Source organism: Uloborus diversus, chromosome 2, assembly GCF_026930045.1.
Source record: "Uloborus diversus isolate 005 chromosome 2, Udiv.v.3.1, whole genome shotgun sequence".
NCBI lineage: Eukaryota > Metazoa > Arthropoda > Arachnida > Araneae > Uloboridae > Uloborus > Uloborus diversus.
Window position 1 is genome coordinate 181,613,755 of NC_072732.1, and position 20,755 is coordinate 181,634,509.

At 33.6% G+C, this 20,755-nt stretch overlaps 1 protein-coding gene across 1 annotated transcript in view; it reads right to left on the minus strand.

Moving 5' to 3' along the window:
• LOC129216187 (cullin-5-like) overlaps positions 1–20,456 on the minus strand; it is a 39,847-nt gene extending 19,391 nt beyond the window's left edge. The window contains exons 1-9 of the mRNA XM_054850367.1: positions 20,307–20,456; positions 20,005–20,114; positions 16,930–17,029; positions 15,949–16,128; positions 15,247–15,388; positions 11,245–11,465; positions 10,564–10,657; positions 8,679–8,809; positions 1,562–1,669 (exon numbers count right to left, since the gene is read on the minus strand). Of these exons, the coding sequence (XP_054706342.1) occupies positions 1,562–1,669; positions 8,679–8,809; positions 10,564–10,657; positions 11,245–11,465; positions 15,247–15,388; positions 15,949–16,128; positions 16,930–17,029; positions 20,005–20,114; positions 20,307–20,324 (1,104 nt within the window). The 5' untranslated portion in view covers positions 20,325–20,456. The remainder of the gene's footprint in view (positions 1–1,561; positions 1,670–8,678; positions 8,810–10,563; positions 10,658–11,244; positions 11,466–15,246; positions 15,389–15,948; positions 16,129–16,929; positions 17,030–20,004; positions 20,115–20,306) is intronic.
• Between the last annotated feature and the right edge of the window lie 299 nt (positions 20,457–20,755).

Consider the following 20,755-nt stretch of genomic DNA (forward strand, 5'->3'; position numbering starts at 1 on the left):
ATCAGATGTTTTTAAACTTTTCTTTATTTAAAAGTTGTGATATCATTATTTTACTTGCTTTCAAACAGCAAATAACTCTTAGTTTTTCAAGCAATTCCATGAGAAGTTTCAGGTTTGAAGACATGTCTACAAAAGGGCATGACAATAAATTTAATTTTTGTTGTTAAAAAGTGTGAGAATAAGAAAAATGAAAAAATACAGCAAGAAGGAACAAAAATAGTAACAATTTGCTAACAAACAGGTGGTATGACTACACAGTACACACTAAAAAAGATATTAAAAAGAATACAAAAGTTAATCCCTGGTTCGTACACAAAATTGAAAATAAGGATAAAATGCTTTTTTTTTTTTTTTTTTTTTTCAAGGACTAGCTAGGACTGTTTGAAAGAGTGAACTTCTTACAATAATAAAATAATAAGTGCTAATTTGTTTCTGGTTAATATAAAGTTTCAGAAAAAGATGAAATCTTTTACACCACACTATAAAAGCTTCAAAATCGATTTTTAAAGTGGGCAGTGAGGAAGTCAGTGGTCATGGCAGTTAAGTCAGTGGTTGGCAACCGCTGGCCTAAAAAAGGCAATAAAAAGGCAATATAAAAAAAAATTTAAAGACTAGAAAAATCAGTAGTTTAAAAATTTTCAGAAGCAATTTCAAAATTAATTTTAAATTTTCCTGTAATACTATTAGGAAACATATGAACTATTCTCCCAATGCTTGTTTGCTTCATAATAAAAGCAATGATTTTAGAGATTTTAATGTGCACAAAAGTAAGGTATCTATATACATAATTTTTAGTCACATGCAATTCAAGAAATCCAATATTTGAAGCATCAGATTTGGCAAATATAGACGCTGATTGCTGTGTCCAAATATTTAATCAGTTAAATTTTGAAAGTTAAATTAATGAACAAATAAAATGTTAAAGTAAAAAATAAAATCAGTAGATTAAAGGTAGCAAATGTTAAAATGGCGTCCAACTTTTGAAGTAATGAAAAATTAACAAGATGCAAAAGGATTGAAATCTCAAACATTGCATCCAATTTTCACTCTCTAGGTTGGAAAGTTGTCATAAGTTTTTTACAAAATGAGTTGTTAACTGAAAGTTAAGTAGAAGTTTTAAATAAGTGAATTCTCTAAACGTACCAAATTTTATGCCGGTGTTTCAAAAAAGATCAGATTTTTGAAGAGTACAAATAAAATCAGAGAAATTAAGCAAAAAACGGCATCAAAACTTTTCCATAAGTTTTTTAACTGCGCCTTTTTAAAAATAAATCACAAAACTCACATACTAAAGATCCATTTTAATATTTTTCAAGCAGTTCAAGCACTTGAAAATGAAACATTCTATTTCAAGCAGTTTACAAGGGTTTTAAAAGCATACCAACCATGCAATTTATCTTTCTTTCACTGGAAAGACTAAACAGAAGCTATTTTGCCAGTTGAATTACTTTTAATATTGCTCTTTGGAACATACTAGGGCTGCTTAGCCCCTGTTCTGATAAATAAATTGCATAGATATTCCAACTCTTAAGTCTGTGAAAAAGCATGGGTCAGTGCTCACTTTGTCTCTGGATGTTAGGAACCTTGGATCATCATGAAATGCTTCTTTGACTAGTCTGCTAAACCTTCGGAACAATTCTAAGAGCTGTTCAACATATTTTTCGGAATCCTGCAAGAGAGTAGAGAAACAATTGAATGGGGTTGCTAGACTAAGCGGGGTGATGGTATAATCATTCAGAATTATTTATAAATAAAAAATACATACATGATTTTCGATAAAATGTAAAATATGAGTAAATCAACAGTATATTAAATACAAGGACAGTTTGGAGAGATTTCTCCAAAGGACTCTACTCTCTCTTCAAAATTTGAAGTAGTGCAAATTTTCCACCGACATTCAATGCTAACTTTTCCTCCATTGCAACTGCCTTCAGCTAGTTACCTCTATAAACAACGGAGCGTTCATTTTAAAATGGTACAGTATAGTAAAAAAAAGTTAAAGATGCAGAGTCCAGCATATTAACCTGACATATTTTGCGAGAGCAGAGTGAGTTGTGGAAGCGGTATAAAAAAACTGGTACCCTTAAAATTACATTAAATATTTAAAACTGCAGTTATTTTTTCAAATTGCTGCTCTCCCCCCTCCCTTTTCCAAGAAATTCAAGAGCTTGGCAGCTATATAAAGAGCTGTTATGAGTTATGTACTAGATTTTATGTTGTGAATTCTACAAAAAGAAAATTAAATCAGTATTAGTAACTTTAACTTTTGAAAGGAAAAAAAAAGCATGAAAGGTAACAATAATTGTTTCCTTTAAATTTGAAATCACTTACAGTACATCTTCATGAACCATGCACTTAAATTTTTCAAAATTTTCCAAACATTTGTTTTACGTGTGAATGCACAAAACAGTACTACATTTAGTGATTTTTTGAGCTTCTTTTTTTTGTTGCTCATTTAAGAAGAAACTGGACGGAGAACTAATCAATATGCAATTGCTATGAGCAGGGGCGGACTGGCTGAGTTTGGCCCAGTCGGCAAAAGAATATTTTGGCCCACCTCTGTAAATGAAAAAAAGTTAAATTAAACAGTGCCGGATCTCATTCTTCCGAGGTCGAGCAAAGACATTAAACTGCCGCTAGTCGCTAGTTCCTACTTTCCTTTAAGTTTTAAAATCAAGTTTATAATTTCTGAAAAAAGAAAATTGTGAAACGTAAAATGAAGCTATATTTGACACCTTTTTTATGTGCCTTGGAAGAAGGATACTAACGGTTACAAGTGTTAAAAGACATCTTTAGGCTTCCATACTGATAACATAGGAAGGACCTGAGAAAAAAGGAGGAATCAGGTAAATTCCCCCGGAAATTTTTCGAAATTGGTTGATCTATATAGGCTTAAAGAGAAAAGAATCGAAAGAAGGGATTTTAGTTCCCTTCCAAGTAATATTTCAGGGCTCATAGCAAGTGGAAAAAAATATATAGGAGTTTAAGAGGAAAAATATAGGAGTTAGATAGTAAAATATATAGGAGTTTGGTAGCAAAATATATAGGATTTTAAAAGGAAAAATATAGGAGCTTGGTAGAAAAATAATAGGAATTTCAAAAAACGTATATCATCTAGTATGTTTGGAGCCTCAAATAATATAAAAAACAGAGAGCCAGTATCAATACAATTCCAGAATTCATGTAGTCATAGCAATGAAAAGAGTCACAGAAGTGAGAGCAAATGAATTTTTGTACACATGGTTACTTATATGAATCCTGTTCGTTTAAGACAACTTTAATTCAACTAAGCAAAATTGTGTGTGCGTGTTCAATGTCATAAATCTACCCATAGTTCTCAGCATTGGTACCTCATTGCTTCAATGCTAACACTAACGATGAAAAGTCCATTCAGCTCCATGTTTCTCTCGTCTCACTGGTTTTGTGGGACATATCATGAGAAAATCGTTACAAAAAGTGTGCAACACTCTGCATCCCCATTGTTTCACTATTTACAGAAAAAGAAACTAATTTTACTAAACAAAGACAAGGAAAAAAAGACTGCGCTAATGCATCACGCTTTTGGGAAATGGTCAGTCTCATAGGCTTGATTCATTTGAGCGGCAAGTATGATTCAAATATTCAGCAATTTTTTAATGTTAAAACTGGATTTAATTTCACTTTTGAGGAATTAATTCATTAAAGTGACTGATTCAATTACCCGGCGCTCACTGTAACGGCATTATCCGTAAATTACAGTTAATGTGTGTATTTATATGCGCACACATGAATAAAAGGTGAATTTTACCTAATCTGCCAAACGACAGGGGGTGTTAGAGAGCCTAAGTGGAGCACAGATAAATCTATTATCCTCTCTAATTTGTAACTATAACCTAGTAGATAGAAAAAAATGAGTCAAAAAAAAATTCTGAGAAGAACGATTTCTGAAATCTTTGGAAAATCTACATACAAAATAAGTACCTATTTGAAAAAAGCAGACAAAATCCTATAAAATTACTTTTTCCATTAAGATAGTTACATTTTTCAGCAAGCTACAAACTTCGAAACATTTGAAGTACCCAAATTTGAATTGATACCAAAATCTGTACGTGGCATTTTCAAAAACAACCGTTTGAGCTACGACCGTTCATTTCGACGACATATAAGATTATATGTGACAAATTAAAAGCTTTCAAAAACTTTACGTCAGTACACTTTAAGTTAACATGTTATACTATTAAAATTTCAAAGTAAACTCATTGAAAGAAAAGGAATTAATTGAAAACAAGTTTCAAAGTTGAAAGTAAAACAATCTATTTTGTATTTTGCATAAAAATAATCAAACATAAGTTTAGTACAAATGCCAACATTAAAGATGTAAGTGTGCACAGTGCAGGGGAAAAAGAAGGAAAAAAAAATGATCAAAAGTTTTTGCTTTTTTGGGTAGAATTTAACATTTGACGAAAAAAATATAGGAGTTAGTGAGAAAATATAGGAAATATAGGAGAATATCTGACAAGTTGTGAAAATATAGGAATTATAGGAGATATAGGAGGACTATGAGCCCTGTATTTGCAAAATAGATGTCAAAAACTGCAATTTTACAGTTTTCGGTAACTTTAGAGGAGCAGGAACAAAAGGGGTTCCCCCACGTTTTTTTTTCTTCTTTTTTTCTTTTTTTTTTTTTCTTTTTCAAAATTGAAGTCCATTTTAGTCTACCTTTGTTTACAATAGAATGTCGGGGCAGGGGATCTCTTGCCGGAAATTCTCCGAATATGAAGTTTTAAAAATACAATTTTAGGCTACCCTTGGTAAAATTAATGGAACAGGGAAGCATCGGGGGCTTTCAACGAAAACGTTTCGACATTGTACTATTAAAAAACGTAAAATTATCTTTGACCACGTTAGAAAGAGAAAGAGCCTCAGTGATCTCATTTGGAAGCATTTAAAAGCTGAAGTCTACTCAACCCAATTTTGAACTACATTTAGTTACTATAGGGAATCCTGCGACTCTCTTTCGGAATTTTTCGACATTGAAATTTTAAAAACACATTATTATAATATGTTGGGAAAGTTTAAAAAGAAAAAAGGCAGATTTCCCTAGCATTTGCTCCAAGATTTTTTAGGAGGGTGCCGTGCACTTTCGCTTTTAGGCTAACCTTTGACCCTTTACTTAATCAACCCTCCTTGCCCCTTAAAAGTTTGATCAAAACTTCACAAAATTAAAATTTTTTTTGAAAGGTTAAGATTTACACAAGCCTGTCAATAAACGTCAGTCCCTCGTTTCAATCACTTATCCACAAGAATCTGATCAGAAAATATAACTGAATGTTTTTTGCATTTTTTTAAAAATTAAAAGCCGAAAAAGCTTCTCAATATTTTAAAACTAAATGCCATCGAAAACACTTGGGCTTTATCTGCACCTAATATATCAAAACGTTTTTTAAAAAGCACTTTTTTGTATGCCAAAACTTCTATCAAAAAGTACCCTTTTATCTGAAAGTGCACTTTTAATTTTTTGGTTTGGGGGAAACACTAGTTCCCTCTCAGAATTTTTTTCTGAAACTGAAATGAATTTTAGGCTGTAGATAAAAGGTGCTGATAAAAGGGTTACGGAGCTCTCTCAAGGAAATTTCTATTAATTATAATTCGAAGCTATACTAAGTGACTTTAATGGAATGGTGAAGGTTCGAAGACTTTGTCTGGACATTTTTCGATATTTAAGTCTGAAAAATATTTAAATCTGAAAAATACAATTGAGGGCCTTGATGCAAGAACCAGGTAAGTTCAGACTCACTCATTTTTGGTAAGACCAACAAAAAACAATAATTGTAGAATAGAAATTCTATTACCTTTCCCACATTATTTAATACAAAGCAGAGGTTTCATCTTAAATTTCTATTCCGTTGCTGCACCAATCAACCATCTATAATGTCCACAAAAATTAATTTTAAAAAAAATGAAAAACTTGGACTTACATGGTTTTTGCCTCAATGCCCTTAATTGTAGACTATTGTTGGTGACTTTAGGAAAAAGCCTTGATGTTACCAAAAGTTGAGTCAGGAGACACTTTCGAATTTAAAATTGTTCTAAAAACGTGACTTAAGGCTTCGTCTGGAAACAATAGGAGACATAAGGGGTGTGAGGTTCGGGCTTCTTAAAACTTCAATCATAAAATCTTTTTCAAATTTAAGTCAGTTTCAAATCTTTTAGCTTATTAAAGGGTTCAGGGTGTTTTTTTTTTGAGATTTAAAACCTTATTTAGGTTATCTTTGAGGACATATAGAAGTGTTAGGATGTCCTTAGAGCTTTTTTGTCATTGAAGATTTAAAAATGCAGTTTTTCTCTGTATAGTGAAACGTTACGTGTGTGTGTACGTTGAAGTACAAGTACTCAGTCTTAAGTTAAATACATGTACTCTCCCTAGGAAATTTTTCGAAACTGAAGGCCCAAAAATGCACTTCTACGCTATGTTTGGTGACGTAAGGGGGGAGGAATCTGGGGCTTTCCTAGGAAAATTGTCGAGATCGAGGCTTCAAAAAAGTATAGGGGAAGTGATGAGAGATTCAGGAGCTCTCCCTTCTGAGCCAATTTTTTTTTTGTCGTGTTTCAGATTCAGTTGATCGTAATCCAAACTTGCTTTCCCGTATAAGATTCTGAGATGAAAGTATTCGTAGCCGAAATTTACAATAGACCAATGAAATCTCTTGCCAACTTACAGTATTTAGTTGAATCTGTCACAACCAGATGAGAACATAGTGAATGTTACCAATGTCTTTTTCCAACTGGGCCAGCAATCCAGGATATTATCCTCTCATTATTTGTTGTCCCAATTCTAAATGGGCAGTCAACAATTTTCGAGGCTGCAGAGAGCAAATTTTCGCTTCCTCTCATAAGTTTCTCCTCTTATCCCAAGTGCTTATATTGTTGTCTTCTTGGCTATTAGCTTTTTTAATAGCTTTAAATTTATTTCACCACGGAATGGATGCATAAAGATATCTGGTCTACGACTGAAACATCATGTATAGTAATGGTGCATATCCTACGGCCCGCAGTCCACATGGGGCCTGTGAAGCTGATCTTATGTGGCCCGTTATTGTGTTCAATGTTATGAAACACAAAATATATTCTGAAACATCTCAAACTTACTGATCATTTTCATTGGGTTATGTGAATGATAGTTGTAAAATTAGGAGTCAAGTAGTCATATATTGGTCTCTAAAATACAGATCCAAAGTTCGTACCAATAAAATAGGCATGCAGTAATACTGGAAGCAAATTATGATTTATAATTATCTTTAATTTTCCTTGTTTTTCCCATTCTACGTATTTAAAAAAATAATTAAATTTTATATTTGTACTGGCCCGCGATATTCCTCTTAATATGACGTGTGGCCCAAGGTAAAACTAAAAAAGGTTGGGCACCACTGATGTATATCATCAATCTCAGTTCTATAGAACTTGTTCCGTTCTACTTTATGTAAAATATCGACTTCAATTTGAAATGTAAGATCTTAAGTTTTTTTTGTTTTTTTTTGGGGGGGGGGGGGATTTGTTTGATAAAAAAGGGTCAACTATTTAAGTTGGCCCCCCTAAGCAGTTGACCCAGTCCGGGATCCCCGACTAACCGACCTGGCCAGTCCGCCCCTGGCTATGAGCATACCTAAGAGATTTGCATGAAAGCATTTTGAAATCCCTTGAGAGATGCATTTGATCATGGATCATTTATTTATCAAAATCACTCACTATCCAAACATTGGATTATGCAGCTCTCTTAATTGTACCCATGCTACTGTGCAACCTTTTCAAACTATAGTTAAAATTAATATTTTAACATTTTATTACATCAGATTAAGATTTACTCATTATAGAGGTATGAAGATTCATCCTGATAAGAAAATAACATATATAAATTACAAAAGCTACCTTGATACACAACTATACTCAATTCAGCGAGAGCTGATAGAGGAAGTAAACAAAGAGGGTTACTACTTTCATGACTTACTCGCCCGATTGGCAATGCTGTTCGCATTGAAAGCGCGGACATTTCGCTTATCTGATTGGCGCTGCTTTCAATCATCCCACCGCCAAGCAGACAGCGGTAACGCCAATTGTCACGTTGCTTTGTTTACGTCTACTATCAGCTCTCGCTAAATGGACTAACACAACTCACTTTAAGGCACATCTTTAAGTGCCCATTTCTCATCACCAACATCCAAAAATTTGGTATGCTAAGACTTGAGGGCCTGCTGCAAACAGTGCTTTACAGCTCAGAAACATCAAAGTTGATATTTACAATTCTAAGCATCTTTGACTGCATTAGATTTTTTATTCTTTAATTTTATTTTATGTATTTTACCTATTTGTTTTTTCCCTTCTACTTGTATTGTCCATGGACAAGAAAGCAGCATATTGTTTGAAAAAGCTACCACTTCATAACAAATAATGCTAATTAATTAAAAAATATAAAATGCCTTTTAACGAAAGATTTAATCAACTTTGATATGTCATTTATTTTTAAAAGTTTGATTTTGTTTGACTTATTGTACGGGATAAAAGATTCATGAGTTAATCTTTTTAAAAAAGTATTTTAAAGACACCTAAAACTGTCTTCTTAAGACACTTGGTTATAAAATTTAAGCTAATAAGTAAAAGGGACTTGGACAAATTCCACTGCAACCATTATGTTATACACTAACCTGCGTGATGATATCCGCAGAGGCAATCATGTCTGCCAGCCCTTGGTCAATAATGTGATGTTCTACATCCTTTAGCATGGGTATGATACCATCTGGAACTCGATCCATTAGCTTAAACATTAACTGGAGCTCTGTAAAAAAAGTAAGCATTATGTGATGTTATTTCTTAAGCACATTCCACAATATAACTTTTGACAGTTTGGATTGAAAAAAAGAATAGGCAAATAAAAAGACCGCATTTACAAATGCAATGGCCCAGATCAAAGCAGAAAATTGGAGAAACACTTAGGTTTCCACCTGCTAAGGAGTAAGTCTGGAGCATGACTGCTTTGTAATAACAAATCATCTTTTAAATTTACATCTGCATTTTCTTCTCAGTTTTTCACTGAGTCTTTTGTTACTCTAAAAGCAACAATTGTTTCAAAACTGATGCTTGGCTTATCAATCTGTGCAATTCTTTTCATGGTAATGCCTCTTGCCACAGGATATTATACAAGTTTCATGAAATAAAAAAACACAGCTTGTCTTTTTTTTTTTTTTGAGTTTAATGACAAAATCTTAATATTTTTTGAAGGGGTTAACTGCCACTGATAAAAATCTCAATGTCATTTGACGAAAATCTACATCTTTGATCTTATTTATGCCATACATTGAAAAACAAGTACATTAAGGGTCAAAACACATCATGAATGACTATAAGAAACAATGGCAATATTGGGTTATCATAGTGTTGTGAATTTGGAAAATATTTCCAGAAGTATCAAAAATATAAAATATTTTTTTTAAATACAGAATTTGTAGGAAGTATAAGAGATGATTTTTTTCTCTTTTTTAAAAAAAAATATAGGATTAATAGAAAACAAGAGACAGCTTTGACCCATGGCCTCGGAAAAGACCTCTTTTGGTACATACGAACACAACCAAAAGGAGAGGTACACAGATAGACTACACTTTGAGTCTGCATACAAATTTCAACCTTCTATGGCATACTGTTTTTGAGTTATGGGAGATAGGCATAGAAAACTCATGATTTTAACTCTGGAATGGTTGGCTTAAATGGATATTTCGGTTGTCTATATCGTCGCTTCAGAGCAACAGTAGGATATTTTAGTGTAATTTCTGGGATTAGATGTCTCAGTGCATTTTCGGATCCAGACGATCTTGTTGGCATTTTAGGGGGGGGGGGGGTGACTAATGAAAATAAAATTTTTAAAAAATTTAAGAATTGAAGCATGTTTTTTTTTCTGAAAAATGTGTTTGAATGAAAGTTTTAGCGTTTTGAGTACAAAGAATAAAAAATTGAAAAAAAAAAAATCTAATATTCTGGATCCATTATCTAAATTACACCCTTCAACTTTTGATTTGCTTGAGGACTAGTGAAGTATATTCAGTAGCCTTTCAGGTCCTCAATTGTACTTTTTTCCTTACAAAAGAAAGACTGCTGTCCCAAGATGGTATCTCTTTTTTACCAGTTTTCGTACAGAACATAATGAAATATTAAAATTGCATTTGTAGGTAAAATTCGGTGACAGTTAAGGATTTGTTTGTTGTTTGAGTTGTTTAATATTCGCAAATAAGTAGGAGTGTTTGCAGGATAATCCCCTGTGCCATTTGAGCATTTAATCGAAGTCTAATGTACATAACTTAAGTAAATTCACGTATTCAGAGAAAATATCAGCTCACTGGTAAGTTAAACAGCATAAAAATGATAGAAAGTTGGAATTCAGGCATTTAAAGAAATTCAATGCGGTAGAAACACTAGACTCTTATACAGGAGCAGGGAGATTGAGTTTACAATTTAATTTGTACGTTTGAGCACTGTGATGATAAAATGGCATACCACCAAATAAAAAGAACAGAATAGGAAAATCTACAAATAACTTACTGTCTGTCTCATTATTCTTTATCATGGACGGGCACTCCGCAAGGATCACCTCTTTGAACGATGTCACTAGCACCCCCACACAACAGTCCATCAACTGTGAGAAAAAATAATAGACACTTAGAAAAAATAATAACCAATAAAAATAACTTGTTTATTAACTATTAAATACAAATTAGATTTCTATTTTTAGAAATAAAAACCATGGTGATGTAATATTCTAAATTTATTTTAATACGAGAATTCAATATCTCAATGCCAAATAAATACCGACAATACACATAATTTACTCATACACGAAAATTTTAACCTTTTGCAGGATTGAGTCAAACTTTTATCATTTTTCTGATGACTTTCACCATTTGCATATAATTTTTACACACATCTGAACTAATAATGGTTTTTTCATTTAGAGATTTTAAAAAATCGCCTATACAATGCAGGAAAAAAAGCATGCAGTGAAAGATTTGCGTGAGAGAATCAACCCATCTTGAAAATTGAAAGTCTACCTGTCTTTTTTGAAAGTGAAATTTTTATGGGAAAGACATATATCTTCAGTTTGAATAATGAAATTATTTTTTATTCAATTTATTAAAATATAATTACATTCAACTTCCACAAAATAATCAAAGGTGAATGTTGGAAAAAATGGCTGAAATCCTACCAGCAAAGAGGAACACTCACTGCTTGTATGGAGCCCGAGTAAGCCTCAAGGTACTTGTTCGCCCTCTGCTCTTCCTCTTTCAACTTCTGGTCAGCGTAGCGCATGTAATTCTGTACTCCATTTGCCTCAAGATACTGAGGGGCCATGGCACGGTAAAATGCTTCAGTGGAGTCCAGGTATGCACGCTCAAAGTTCTCTCGGTAAATCTCCAGCTTGTCCTCTGGGTTCGAGCACAGGTTAACTGAAGGGAGAAACTAATTGTGAGAATTTCTTACAGTGACAAAATTGAAGTTCACAAAGATACACAAATGGATGACACTACTGTGCAGTTCAATATTGTTGGTGCTCGGTCTTGGATGAGAGACTTGTGAGCATGGGCATAACCAGGATTCTCATTAGAGAGGGGCAAGCATAGATGCAACAAGATAATGGTTTTTAGTTGCATAGTACAGTGAAACCTGTGTAAGTTGACCACTTGCGGTGCAGTACTTTGGTGGTCAACTTAGACAGGTGGTCAACTTATAAAGGGGGTAATGATTTTTTTTTTTTTTGTCATTTCTTGCACCATGCACATTTTTTTACTAATTGACACTTACTCTTTCTGTTCAACTCACTTTCATTGTTTAGTATTACTTTGAAACAATAATTTAAAACGTTATTCAAATATTTTTAGAGATTATTTTCTCAGAATGACGTATAATGTGTCATGCAAATTTAAAATTTCAGTAAATTGATCAAAAAAAAAATTGTTTATGAAAAGTTATTTATTTGATATTAATAGTTCCTAAAAATTCATAGCTAATCAAAACTTACAAATTTTTCGCTTTATTTTTTTTCTCATATACATTTATAACCCCATGATGATATACTTTTCAACAAAATAACTCCTTATTGAAGTTTGGCGCACTTATTAGACCAGTTTTGGAAATTCCATATGTCTCCCAGCTAATTTTCTCTGGATTTCTCCCTTTTCAATTAATTTTAATATTTCATACTTTTTATCAATCTCAAGTTCAACTAACTTTCTTTATGAAGTCCTATTATGTAAAACTATAACACAAAGAGCAACAAGCTGGGCTGAGGTTTAGTTATGCTGCTCTTTCATTTAGTTGATAAAATGCTGGTCTGGCATCAAAAATATTCTTGGAAAGCTATAAAAAAATGATAATAAAATGAAATAATTTGCTAAATAAAATTTAAAAAAATAAACCAAGTGGTCAACTTACAAAGGGTTTTTTACAATACTCCAAACCAAATTTGGTGTTCATTAATGGTCAAGATAGACAGGTGGTCAAGATAGAAAGGTGGTCAAGTTACAGAGGTTTTCCTTCATTACATAAGATAGGACTAATTCCGTTCTTGACAAAAGCAGTCAACATAGACAGGTGGTCAACTTACAAAGGTGGTCAACTTTACAGGTTTTACTGTATTTGTACTATTCATGGTCAGATGAGAAAGAAAACTCAGTTATGTGGCTATCCACCAGATTTTTTTTGAAATTGAAGTTCTAAAAATAAAATTTTAAATTATCTTTAGTGACATTAGTAGTGTTCCCGCTAGGCCATTTTTGAAGGGCGCAGCGCCCTGCCCTTTTCTATATCAGCAGAATGCGCCCTGCCCTTTCTTTAGATCGCGAAATGCGCCCCGCCTTTTTCAAAATAATAAATTGCACCCTGTGTTTTCAAAAAGATGCCTCAACCAACGTTTCGACCTGCCGCGATATCGGAGCAATTTTATTTGTCCAGCGATCATCTGCAAAAACGCCCATGTCTTATCTTTGTTCCCAGAATTTAACCCTGAAAACGGCACCATAAACAAAAGGGGAAGCAAACACTTAGGCAAAGAGGGGATGAGATTCTCAGAATTCAAACAGGATCATCAGTAGGAAACAAAGGCATGTTCTTCCCTTCTACTGAGGGTGGTTTTTTGAAAGGTTGTGGGAAGGAGTAGGGTCTTCTAGGAAGGGAGAGATCTTTGTTTCATTCCGTCCCATCCTTGATCTTCTGAGAATCAACAATGAGAGAGGGAATAGGACATTTTCCTAACATTTCAGCCCTTTGTGTCCGTTTTTCGTCTGCACGTGTAAATTAGGCTTAGCTAATTTTAGCGCATTGCTAGTGATTCTGTAGTAATCTTTTCACATCTGTTTCTGGAAAGTTAATTTTCTGATTGTTTCCTAAGAAGAACATAGTACAAAGCTTACTGGGCTAAAATGCAATGGTATTTTTTAAATATCTTGGATTTTTAACCCCCATCCCCAGCCCCCCCCCCCTAAAAAGCCGTTTGAAATGGAAAGATCACATTGACAGGGTGTTCATTCAATTCTTTCCTTTTTGCTAAGTATTTTTATTATCTTTGTATATGTGTGTGTGTGATTCATATAACAGATTATTTAAAACACTTATTGACATAATAAAAAAGCATACTTTTGACATACTGTTTCTTTTTCTTTTATAAATATTATACAATTGATTTTTTTTAAAAAATCACAAAATTAAAATGCCAAAATATTAAATTTTTACAAAAATTGTCTGAGATAAAAATCTTAGCTTGGCCCAAGCTGCTTATGCATTGCATTTAAGAGCGCATACATCTGCCAACACAATTGTGTTATGAATTTGAACTCCAAGACTAGGAAATAAAGCTGAAATAAAGTCTTTTTAGTTTTGCAACTTGCTATCACTGCATTTTTGAAGCACTGGCACACAGTATTTTAAGTTAATTATTCTATTTGAAGTGTAATATATTTAAAAAAAGGAGAATTTACTCATCAAAATTTTGATGTCTACTAAAATACTTAATGGCACAATGCACATTACTAGGCAGTTTCTTTGTTAGGAAGGGGAGATCAGTAATTAAATACTGTTCTTCTTAAATTGAAATTCAAAGGCTTTTGAAATGCCTAGAATTTTTTTTTACTCTTATAGGTAGTTAAAATTATAGCCTGAAAAGTGTTGAAAAACACCAAAAGTCAAGTATCAGCATTAGCTAAATGTTCCTATGGAGTATGGAAAATGTGCTTAGCTTAGTTGACATTTGTGGGGGGGGGGGGGGGGGTGAGCTAACCCTATTCTGAAGACAAGTGTGTTTTCTGGATGAAATCATATTTAATACTAAAGTCAGTAGTGACGGCGATCAAGGGGGGGGGGGGGCATGGTGATGACTAGACTGTTTGAATTTTTGCAAGGAGTTTTAAGTGTTATTTCTCTTCTTAATTTTTTTTTTTGGGGGGGGGGGGGCGCTCAGTACCTTTTGAGTGGTGCATCATTGGTCTTGGGTGGGGGGGGGGGGACACCGCGTTGAAATAGTGCCCTTTTTAAAAAAAGATGCCCCTTTCAAAGGCCAGCACCCTGCCCTTTTTTTTTCTAGAGTGAACACTAGACATTAGGAAGGAGCGTGGGGTAAGATACTCTTTGCCAAGGAGGAGCAGTTGTATCTCCCTACTCCTTTCTGGCTACACTCATGCTGGTGAGGATACATCTCAATATCAGTTGAAAACAAGTTACACATAGATTCTCATAATCAGGCATTGGCAAAATCAGTTTTTTCTGTGAAGTGTCTAATTTGTTTACAATGAGAAATCAACTCAATTGAACTGTGATGCTTTACCGTCAAGTAAGCTACTTTTAAAGAGTAATATGGGAAAATACAATGAAGTCATGCTTTGATTAGATATTGATGGATGTTATTACAACAGAAAATTGTTTTCCTTTTTTCCTACACTTATAAAAGAAGAAAAGAAAAAGAATCAGATAGTGAGAAAAAAATAAGAATCTAAAAAGGAAAAACAAGAACAAGAAAGGACAAAACAAAGTAGGGAAATTTGGAACATTTTAAAATCTGACTGGAAAATAAGAAGATTGATTCAAAATTTGAAAGACTGAAATCAAAAGAGTACCAGCAAGTATAGCATACAGATAAAAATATTTGAGTTTTTCAAATGCAAAGTGTTTTTGTCCCAGCAAGGAGAGAAATTGTAAAAAAAAGTCTCTAGTAGAAAACATTCCATTGAGGTTATTCACCATAGGACTCTCGGACCCCAATGACCAGTTGTGAGTCGAAGGCCTCTCCATTCCTCTCTGCATGCACCAGCTTCATGGCACTGTTTTGCAGCCGATGCTTGATGTTTGAGAAGATGCTCTGGTTCCAACTGTCCAACATGAGCTAAAACAAGAGGTGAATGATAGTCAGAACCAGTTTGACAGAAATATACATAGCACATAGTTCATACAGTACAGAAAAATGACTTAAACAATTAAGAGGGTATTGCACGGTGTGTTTTTATTTCATAAAAAGTATACTAAAATAAATTTAAAAGCATGTAGTGCTTCAATGAGCAAAAACAGTAGCAATTTTCTGAAATATAAATGGGAAGTTTCTAACGGCTCTTTATGTTCTCTTAAAAGTAACCCTTTTTTTTCTTCCATAGACTTGTATCAAAGGTTTATACAAAGTCTGAAACTTTGACAGGGCTGAGGGAATTTTCAATCTGTCCAACTTATTAAGTCATTATAAATTTATGTATTATTATATTCCATGTTAAACAAAATTTGGTTGTAAGTGGAGAATCTGTTTGCAGACCAGGAATCTCCATGCTTACTGGTCTGCCAGACCAGTTATTTTTTTCTAAAGATTCCTAACAGTGTGAAGTCATTTTCAAGTGCATTTAAAGAATTTAACGATCAGGCTTAAACACCATTCGGGATCTGAAGTGAAAAACTCACCTTCCGCACAACGCTCTCCTCACTCTGTCCCTTCTTGTGTATGGAGGGTGACTTGTTGGCGAGGTTGAGCTCTAGCTGGAAGAATGGCATTGGCAGGTAGTTGCATTGTGTGAAAAACTTGCGCCACTCTGCAATGTATGCCTTAAGAAGCGCTTGATCCTCCTGGTGTGCCAGTACATTCTGCAAAGAATTCAAATTGAGAAATGATGACCAGTCTAGAGTTAAAAATTGCTTCCATCATGGCAAGATTTGTAATGATGCATTCATGAAAAAACATCAAAATTAAAGCATCAATGTTATCAATACATCTATCTATGGTTATTTTGAAACATAGATGTACTGAAATAATGAATTTTTTAATGTATTGTATATACATGCCTTTATAGGGGCCGAATTTGGAAGTGTGGAGCCCCCGGGGTAATGAAGGAGTGGAGGCCCCTAATCAGGGTTTGAAAAGATCATCACATTTTCGAAAATATCCGATACTTTAATATATATCCAAATATTTTGATATATATGTATATATCCAATATTTTCGACTTGTGAAAGTTAGGATATTTTGTAAAAATTTTATTGTGGGGGGCCCTTTGTTGTGGAGACCCCGATGCAGTAGCCCAGCCTGCCCTCCCCTAAATCCGGCCCTGGGATCACTGAACTTACAGTCTGTTTTGAATTAATTTATAACTAAAATTTTTGAACTGTCAAGCAAAGTTATTAGTAATTTAGATTAAGCGCTCGAAAAGATAAACAACTGTTTTCACAGAAGACTTTTAAATCTTCCGTGGGTGGCTGATTTTAGTCAAGGCTATTTTGATGGAGAAAATCTGAGAAATTTTGGTGGGAATTCTACCATACTGACATGAATTTCAGCCTTTGCTACTTCTTTTCTACACAAAAGTAGGTAGACAAAGTAAGAAAATGGGAAACAGCAAAGAAAAGAATGTAAGGCAAATGTTACAAAATAAAATTTAAACTACTTACAGACTGAGCCTGTCGTATGAAGTCCAAGATATTATCTTGAAGGTTATTATACACCTTAGGTGGCCCCTTATCATCCCATAGGCACACTGTGTGGACGAGCCTGAAATGGAAAAAGATATATCATAACCTGACAAGTCTAGAAGATTGGATGTTTACATCAGGTCTTACAAATTTTTGATATTCTTTTCAAGACACCCGAAAATTTCAAACCAATTTTAATCAAAGTTGATACAAATTTGCATCTTTTTATTTTCAGAAATTTTGAACTCTTCATTTCCATTTAAAATAAAGTCTTATCTCATGTATACCAACTCTTCCAATTTGGACTTCAGACTTTTGTAAATACATGATAAATATTTTATTACTTTTTCTATCAACCAAAATATTGTGTCTTTTTCCATCTATACATATAATAAAATAAGATGTTTGTGTGTGTGGTGCACATCCCGGGAAAACGGTAAGGCCTAGAAAGATGAAATTCGGTATACTGGTGCAGTTTTTGCTGAAGATGTGCACCTCGGGCTTTGAATTTTGATATTTTGATTAGAAAAAAAAAACTTATTCAATGTTTTATGTGATGTTTAGCACTTTTTAGTACTTTTAACCTCACAGACCCCGAACCAATTGTGCCAGACAAATATTTTTTTTACTATAGTGACGGAAATTTTATTTTAAATATGATGAACAAAAAAATTTTGAAGACAGAGCAATTTTTGTATTTTTTATGAATTTTTGAAAAACCTTTATTTTACATTTTTTTTCTGGGTTTAATTTTTTCTAAATGCATCCCGTGAAAAATATAATAGTCTCTTTTCTACAATTTTACTATGTAGTAGCCAGAGCATTTCGTCCTCTACAGAAAAAAAAAAGTTTTCAAAAATATTCAAAAGTTTTTTTTTTACAATTTTTTAAAGACAGAACGAAGATATGAGCTATCGCTTCACCGAAGATCTGCTGTCCACTGACCGCTTCGAATATAACATAACGCACCCACGTGATCTAACTGAAGTAACTTGCTTTTTTCTTTTCTTTCTTTCGAAGATTCCTTCGCTTTTTTTCTTTCCAGGTATTTCATTTATTTCTCCCCCCCCCCCCCCCGGACGTTTTGCTAAACATTCGATTTGGGTTAATCAGACGTATCACATCAGATTGTTTTTGTCCCAGTCACTTTTTTTTTTTGAATTACAATAAAAGCAATGATTTTTATACTTTTGAAAACTCCGGGTACCACAGAGATACCAACATTTTGTGCTATTTTAATAAATAAGTAAGCGCGCTTTTTTTTTTTTTTTTTGCATGATTTTCTTTTTGTTAGGGTATAAGACTGGAGGTTAGATCAAAATAAATAGAGATAGATGAGAAAATTTAGAGATAGATCGAATAATAGATAGATAGACATTGAGTGTACAAAAAATGTTTTTTTTTTTTCAAATTAATATTTTTGTTCATTGAAAAAAAGATTGTTAAATACTATCAGAGGTAAATTTGCATGGTTCTAGAGAAAGATAAATCTACAGGTCGATGTACAGTGAGAGATAGACAGACCCATTATTTAAAGAACAAGGGGGGGGGTAATAGTAACCCCCCCCCCCTTGCCGCAACGATTTGAAAACATAATGCTTTCACATTAAAAATGGACGTGAGTTTTGTTATTTTACGACTTCCTGGCTTAAAATGGTGAATGACAAGTAAGCCAAATGGCAGCTGTAGGCGGCTACTTGTATATAAATATAAAAAGTTTGTTAATTACTGTCAGAGGTAGATACGCATAGATCGTATAGACAGATAGATAGACAAATGTAGAGGTCGATATAGTAGATGGACAGCAAGAAAGAGAGATACCCGTCATTTAAGGAATTTCAACGGGATGTCAATGCCCCCCCCCCCACACACACACCATGACTTTGGAAAAACAATGCCTTCACGTAAAAGTGTAAGTGTTTTTTGTTATTTTTCAACAAAATTTGCATGAAGAGCAAGCCGTTTGTGTCTCCCCTCCCCCTCCTTAAAAATATTCCAAACGACAGAACTAGAAATAGATCTAGAAAATATTTTATTTAAATTAATAATGATATAGATATAGATTGATTGATACCGCCACAAAATTTATTTAAGCAGCCGCCAAAGGCGGCAACATTGGCATAAAAATGCAAATGATAATATTGATATATAGAAAAAAACATCGATTAGTACCGTCGTTAAATTGTCTAAGCAGCCGCCGAAGGCCGCAACCCTGGCGTAAAAATAGCGGACCAGCTGGTCGCCACAGGCGGCTAGTATAAAATAAGCCATGGGAGAACATGTCAGATGTCATAGGGGAACAAAAAGCTTAAAAGGGTGGGAGAGGTAATGTGGGTTTGGCAAAAAATGCTAGAGTTTGAGGCTAGGACATTATTTATGGCTAGGAGACAATATATATTTTACTATTTTCACATTATTTGACATCAAGTGTGATGAATGAATACAGGTTAACATGACTTTCTCTTTCTTCATTAAGGTGCGAACTCATTGCAAAATTTTCAATTGGTGCTCAATAAGGTTTTTCGTACTTTAAGAGGCATTTTTTACCTGACATCAACCACGTCTTAACTAATTTTAAATATATCAGGTAAAAGTTTTCTAAAGTAAACATAAACAACGTCAAAAAAGCAAAAATTTGCAGATTACTGCATACACGTGTTTTGGCGTTTTGGGGAACGCCTTTTTCAATGCAAAAAGTAAAGAGCTTATGAATAAAAAGACATCCGACAAAAGCTTTTGTCGGATGTCTTTTCATAAATAAGCAAGTACCAGCAAAATTTCAGTAATCTGCAAACTTGTGCTTTTTTGACGTTGTTTATGTTTACTATACTGCTCAGCACTAAGGTATTTACTTATCTTAAAAGCTTTCTAAGTTGCTATTTGAAAAAAACCTGTTCAAGAGGAAAGAAGTCCACTTTCTCAAAGAATGTATAACCCTACAATCATTTGATTTGAGATAAATTTATGTGGGAGTAAATGAACGAACTGCGGTTTTAAAGAATCGCTGAAAACGAACATCAAATTTGACATTTGACAGAAAATCAACAAACTTACCAGAAAAGATCTTGCCATTCGGTTCTTGTAACAGCTTCTTGATGCAACAGTTTCAAAATGATAGGCCGCATTACCGGCCAGTGGTCATCGAACGAAAGTTGCCCTCGATCCTGTGATAAAACAACATTTGACGTCATTCACAAACAAAAATAAAATCTTTCCAACACCAACATTTCGACCAAAAAAACCTTCACATTTATTAAAACATGGAAACTCCACAACGACAGAGAACGCACTCAATGTTTCCAATGTCAATGTTTCTTGACGGATGGGATTTTAAATAATACAATTTTTCAACATACCTTCAAAAGCATTGCCATGTTTCCTTTGAATGAATGGTGAAGCTATGGTGCTGTACAAAAACGATCAGTAAAATTTACAAATAAATAAATAATTAAATATATATTTTAACAATAGAAATTAAACATGAACAGATAAAGGCATTATTTCTTACTGTGCTAAGCTCATTGCAAAAAAAAATTTTTTTTTTTCATTGCTTTTGTTTTCACTTCGCTTCGCTTCAAAAATAAGTGTCATGATGGTATTTAAAGGGCATAGCCATCGAAATAAATTGTAATACGAAAAGCGGCTTAAAAATCAGTTTCGGGCAGAAAAATTTATTTTAAAATCATATTTTGTGGTATTTTAATTACATTGCTTTGCTATATCATGCAGAGACGAAATTCTTCCAGACTAGCAGCATTTTCCTAAAGTCACGTGAAAAGGGATTTTGTGGTTGCGACTCTGCTTT